The 6,341-nt window shown below is 45.1% G+C and overlaps 1 protein-coding gene across 1 annotated transcript in view; it reads left to right on the top strand.

Annotated features, from left to right (window-relative positions):
- Positions 1-5,507: 5,507 nt before the first annotated feature.
- LOC145412523 (BCL11 transcription factor A-like) overlaps positions 5,508-6,341 on the top strand; it is a 136,881-nt gene continuing 136,047 nt past the window's right edge. The window contains exon 1 of the mRNA XM_080282416.1: positions 5,508-5,637. Within this exon, the coding sequence (XP_080138542.1) occupies positions 5,508-5,637 (130 nt within the window). The remainder of the gene's footprint in view (positions 5,638-6,341) is intronic.

The raw sequence follows: 6,341 nt of genomic DNA, 5'->3' as shown, positions 1-6,341 counted from the left end.
CACACACACACACACACACACACACACACACACACACACACACACACAACACATTTTATATCATTCAGTTTTTATATTTCCCTCAAGCATTCTTTCAGCTCCCCACCATGACCTTAACTCACCAATAATAATTCCTGTATCATATTTTTCCTTTCTCTTTCAATGCTCTGTCCATTTTTCTATTTTTTCCATATATTATCGTTACAATTTCTCTTTCAGACTCCCTTGCATTACAGTCTAACACCAATTCGTATTAAAATTTTACATTCTCCTTATTTTCTTATGTTCTCAAAATCAGTTTATATTTTTTCCTGGAGTTTTCATTCTGTTTTTTCATTTCCATACTTTTCTCAGTTTTTTCCATGTCACCGTTCTGCGTCAGGGCCACTTTATGATTGCACTCTCTCCCTGTTCTTCCTTGTTCACCCAGTTGTGTGTGTGTGTGTGTGTGAGAGAGAGAGAGAGAGAGAGAGAGAGAAGGAACGGTAGGAGTAACGAAGAAAGAGAAAGAACGGTAATGCGGGAGAGAAGCCAAGAGAAAACGGTAGAAAGGGGAAGGGAGAGGGGGGAGGGGGGTAAATGGGGAGTGAGTCAGGAAGGGGGAGGGGGATAGAGTAAGTCAGGGCAGGGTTGGGGCGGGGAGGAGAAATGTATGGAGTAAGAGCAAGGGTGGAGGAGGGAGAAAGAATGGAAGAAGGAAAGGTGAAGAAGGGAAGAAGAAAAGAAAGAGACTTACAGGGAAATGTGGATGTGAACAAGATGAACGAAAATTGGTAGAGAGAGAGAGAGAGAGAGAGAGAGAGAGAGAGAGAGAGAGAGAGAGAGAGAAGAACTGAATAACAAACAGGAGAACAGGAGGAAGAAGGGGAAGAGGTAAATGACGATCTAAGAGGGAGTGATGAGAGTGAGGATGCAAGGGGAAGGGGGGTTGGAGCATAATGGAGTACGGAGGAAAGGAGGATAGGGGGAAACATAGAGGATGAAGGTGTAAGGGGTGAGGAGAGGGGGAGGGGGTTAGCAAGTATGGAGAATAAGGGAGCATGGAGAAAGGGAGGATAAGGGGGCACAAGGCAGAAGGAGGTGTAGGGAGAGGAGGAGGCGGACTGGGAGGGGCAAGGTAGAAAGGAGTGTGCAGTAGGGTAGAGAAGGAGGAAGGGAGCATAAAGGAAGAGGCAAAGAGAAAGGGAGTGTAGGAAGGGTTGGGGGGCAAGGAGGAAGGGAGTGTAGGGGTTGAGTGAGGGAGCTCCTTTGTACCACCCTGTGCTGGTGTGGGGGTCGGGGTGGGTCGGGGTGGGGGTCAGGAGGGGAGGGACACAGCCAGTCTGCTCACAGGATCCACATATGCACCGAGACCGTTTACGTATTTCTGGGACTGAGCGTCGTGTTCATGTCTGTGTAGGAGGCTCAGTAGTTCCTCTTCTTTACCGCTTTATTTATGTATATGGCACTTTAATATTCCCTTGCATGTTATTTATGTAAAGTGTGCCGTTATTAATAAGATATGACCAAAGATACGACAGGATGAGAGATACAGTGTAGGGAATATCATGCTAAAGAAGAGTTACAAATGAGTGTCTTATGTCAACGCGAACCCAGCTCTAAGACGAGGAAAGAGATTATTAACCGCGAATATACATGAAGGAAGATTAGAATGTTTTGGATGGAAGAATAGTAATAACAGAGAATATTTCTGAACGGGCGGGAACTGTCAGTCGAGGGTGATAAAAGGAAAAAATAATAACTGAATATGCAGAAGCTTGTAATATATCTGGCAGCCAGGAAGGGGAGTCTTTATAGAATTTGTGGAATAGAGATTAGAATATTACAGAAGGATGTTAATGATTTTTACTATAGTTCATTTACTTTAACTTGGCCCAGATTTTCTCCTTTCGTAGCTTATTTCATGTACCTCACTTGGGGACAATGACATTGCTGTGGCTCTACATCCTTTCCAGAGCACTTCTTCATTACTGGCAGGATTCTAGTGTTAATCTCTCGTTACAGCTCAGCACTTAAGATAGAGAGATGGCAATTTTAGGCCAAGTTTAAGTGGACAGAGTATAGTGAACATTGTGTAGGGAAGTTGTTGTTTGTTGTTGCGGCACCAGGATCATCTGAAATGTAAACCCAGTGGACTTCAGGCTTAATATGTCCTTCTTTTGCAGTCAACCATCCTACTTTCGGAGGACAGGCAAAGGGGAATTTTTTCAACCAGAGGACGTCATATTTATGTTGCCCTAACTGCTACCAAACGATTTTATTCTACTTTGGGAAAATTTATAACACTGAAGAGGTAAATGAAGGTTGGATCTAACTTCTCTAGCTCGAAAGGTGTCTCCTAAGCTGATGAAATCGTCTGGCGGCACCAACAACAAAATGTCAAAGATGTCACAGTATTGAAGGGTTAGTGAAGGGAGCAGAGCAAGCATGAGGGTGTCTGCGATTATGAAAAGGACTGTGTAGGGGTTGTTTGAGAAGAAAAGCAAGAAATGGGCATCCAGAGACGATTTTATTTAGCTATCGAAGAAGGAACAATTAACAACAGCTATATCTTACCCTTTTAGTAGGAAAAGTCAATCCTTAGTTGAAGAGAAGTGTTTGAGAATAACAAGACGAAACAGACGATCGCGTGCTGAATGGGTTGTCGTAAATCTCACGAAACTCCACGCTCACGACCCACCACATTTCGAGCAGACCACGAGAGAGAGAGAGAGAGAGAGAGAGAGAGAGAGCAGTCTTTGTTTTATCATCACAGCGATTGCCAACACATCATCGTTATCACTTCTTCATCGTTGGTAGGATTCCTCGCCTCCTTTTTTTTTTTTTTCTCTTCCCTTCAAAGTTATGTATAAAATCTTATTAGCGTACGGTCCTAATCATTTTAAGACTGCACTTTTAATTCTCGTTACCTGTTTCTGTCATTCCTATAAAATTTCCCCCTGACATCTTAATTATGAAAGGTGTTTCTATTCCCTTAACCTGTAATTACCGGGGGGTTTGGAAGGCCTGTCTAATTCTTTTACATTTGTGAGTAAAATAAGACTGTGAAAAGCAAAGTCGGGTAATCTGTTGAGATGTTACTTTCTGTGTATCGACTACATATAACTCTTCCTGTTTACCTTCCCCGCTCTCTTCAGCTTTCTTCTCTCTCTCTCTCTCTCTCTCTCTCTCTCTCTCTCTCTCTCTCTCTCTCTCTCTCTCATTCCATTAGTTCCCAAACCCCTCCTCTGCTTTGCTGTCTCTCCCTGTCTTTCTTCATAATCTCCCTATTTTCCTATCCACCCAAACGAGCATCTTGAGAGAGAGAGAGAGAGAGAGAGAGCATAACAGTAATCACAACCTCTTACAACATTATAACCCAAGTAATCAATTATAAATAAGCTTATCATTTCACTCTTAATCGCAATTGCAACCCAAACAGGCGTCACGGTGTGGGTGGAGTAACGAATAAGTTAGCGTGGCCCTTCTTACCCCGCAGCACTGAGGAGGGAGGGAGGGAGAGAAGGAAGGAGGGAGAGAGGGAGGGAGGGTAGCGGCAGGGAGGGAGGGACGGACGGACGGAGGGAAGGGGGGGAGGGTTCGCGCTATGAATGAAACTGGTTAACTTTACGTGAACTAAGTTTCTCTCACCGTCTTGATAAGTCTCTTTAGGGAAGACGCGGCGTGAGCGCACTCTCTCTCTCTCTCTCTCTCTCTCTCTCTCTCTCTCTCTCTCGTGCTGGCGGGACATCGTAGGGATATAATAATACTAAATACTTAGGGTAATTCTCATATCTGACTGTCTTGCATCATCGGGCATATCAATGGTGACGTAATGCTTAGCAGTTAAGGTCGCTATCTCGCAATACCCAGTGTGATTTTGCTTTTGAACAAGTCTTCGAAACCGTAATGTTTGCTTACCAGGACACCATTTACAATTCTGGGTGGTAACCATATAGGTAAATCACGGGGTGACGTGGAACCTACTATGGTGCCACTGTTAACTGGGTGGAGAGACTCAAATGCGGTGTCCACCCAGTAACCAATTCTGCACTCTAATCCCCGTTCTTCACTATGGCGAGGCTCTGTCAGCGGCTTGGGAATATCGGTTCACTGCATGGGATGGCCCTGCAGGGACGGTTGCTTGCCTGCAGTTGATGAGTCTGCTCGATGAGACAGTCTGGGGTAGCACAGCAGCAGCCACCACGGAAGTGTTGCGATATTTGTCTTCGTCGAAATTTTGCTTAGCAGTGAAGTTCCGTGTTGAGTTGGTTATTCGTATCTGTACTGAAATGATGACGTTATGTGGAGAACTTTAGTACACCAAAGTAACATGAACGTTGTAGTTACGGTATTTTTTAATTTAGCAGCAGTGCGATATTGTCAATGTCCTGAGAAAGAATGTTTTAGCTTCAGATACACAATTTCAAAGTTACAGGGGTACGTAATGATAATTCCGAGACGTCCTCCACTCGCCTCACCTCCTTACCGCTCGCAACACCTCACGTGCTGCCTCGCAAGTAAATGAAAACTTGTGTCTCGTGTCAGAGTGGAGAAGGCGAGGGATGAGCTGGGGAGGTGGCGACCGGGGAGGCGAGAGCAGCGACGTGTGTAGTGTGCTCGTCCGCCGCCAGAGTCCGCCACCGCCCGAGTCGAGCTGTTTCCCCTCCGTCGCTCTGACCCCAAGCCAGCCAGCGACCCACCTGCCCGCCTTGCCTCACACACGGGAGCCAAACAGCTATATGATAGTCTACTTCAAGTATCCCTTGGGCACAGGGCATAAGATATAGATATTATGGTGCAAGGTAGAACACATGGAAAACCTCATTAGTAGTGTAATCACACTTAAGTTGCCTCATACAGGAAGTAAACATGTAGAAGTAGTTACTTGAAACTGTCACTGCAAGCACTTGACACTGCTTTGGCGAGGTCGCTTCAAGTACTCTAGTGCAAATATGCCCACATGTATTTCTGTATGTGTATGACAAGTATGTACGTGTGTTGTATGTGTGAGTGTGGGTGCCTGTGTGTGGCGGGGTCGTGGCGGGTCCGCTGAGGCAGGGCGGGAGGGTGGACGTAAGGCCCGCCGGCCACCACTGCTCAGTCACCCAGCGGACACAGCGGCGTACAGTCCTGCCGCACCGCCCAGTTGCCGCTCAGTCCACCACTGGCACCCGACCCAGGCGGCGGCACATAGCGGCGGCTCCAACCCTACTACCGCTCAAGTGGCAGTCCTTCACCTGGATCAAATCTCACCTGTGCTCATCACTGGACTTTATAAATATTCATTGGATATTTTGATTGATAGTTGTGAATTTAATTATGTGAAGAAACGAGCATAGAAGATAAGGATTTTTTTTTTTTTTTAGATTTTCCCCGACTTTCTTGTGTGTCAAGTGAAGTTAGAAAAAAAATAAATTGACATCTGGAGAAAGAACAAGGAAGGCGTAGACCCTGTGAGGTGTGGAAGTGGGAGGCAGTGAGGACATGATACTGAGGTAGGCGAGGAAACAGCGGCTACCTCCTGTATGAAACTCCGCAGTCCTGACTCGGATAAAATGGAAGTGCTGTATCCGGGTAATTTGGCTCTGCTGAGCATGTTCCTCAAGAACCCAGAGACGGACAAAGGCGACATCAAGACGGACGAGGGAAAGAGAGGTGAGAAGTAGCTTAAGTTCTGTGATAATCTGGTGAATTGCCAGCATCCTGTCCACACGTGTCCTGCCGCAAACATTACATTTAGGGGATGCACTGTTCCTTCCGCGACCCTTGGCTCAAAGATTTTGTTACAGCACTGAAACATTAGTCAGAATTTTTGCGACTGCGGAGAAAATCTGTGAGTGAACATTTTGCTGATTTTCTCATCACTGTCGAGAATTTTATTAAAAATTTTGGCTAACAAGTATCATTATGCGTCAAATTACGTACTTACAGTGTCTGAATAATTTTTCTTTATTTTTCCAACATATAACCGGTCCTTTTAGCATAGAAAAAAAATGTTATAAAATCTCTTGTTTGTTTATGGCGGTGCAGAATAAATAATAGCATTAAAAAAAAGGTCTTTGTGATAATTGGGCAGTATGAGAAAAAAATCCAGTTTGTAGCCAGACGCAGTAACTCTGTGTAAAAATCTGTTGTGCAGTGAAGGCGGTGGAGGTCATGTGAGTGCTCAGGGCAGGGCTGCAGGGTAAAGCACATCCTGTCTGCCCCTTCTCACTTCTAAAATTCCCTTCTTCCTCCTTCTCCCTCTCCTCCTCCCTCTCCCTAATTATCTTCTAGTTATTCTTCTGCTGGGATTTTGCTGTTTATTTATCCTCTCTCACATTTAATGTTCTCTTATTCATCTCCCTCATTATTATCTC

Source organism: Coenobita brevimanus, chromosome 93 (assembly GCF_032717465.1).
Source record: "Coenobita brevimanus isolate Jiangsu-jjx chromosome 93, ASM3271746v2, whole genome shotgun sequence".
Classification (NCBI taxonomy): domain Eukaryota; kingdom Metazoa; phylum Arthropoda; class Malacostraca; order Decapoda; family Coenobitidae; genus Coenobita; species Coenobita brevimanus.
The sequence above is the reverse complement of the archived record's forward strand: the minus strand, read 5'-3'. Positions and strand labels throughout refer to the sequence as shown.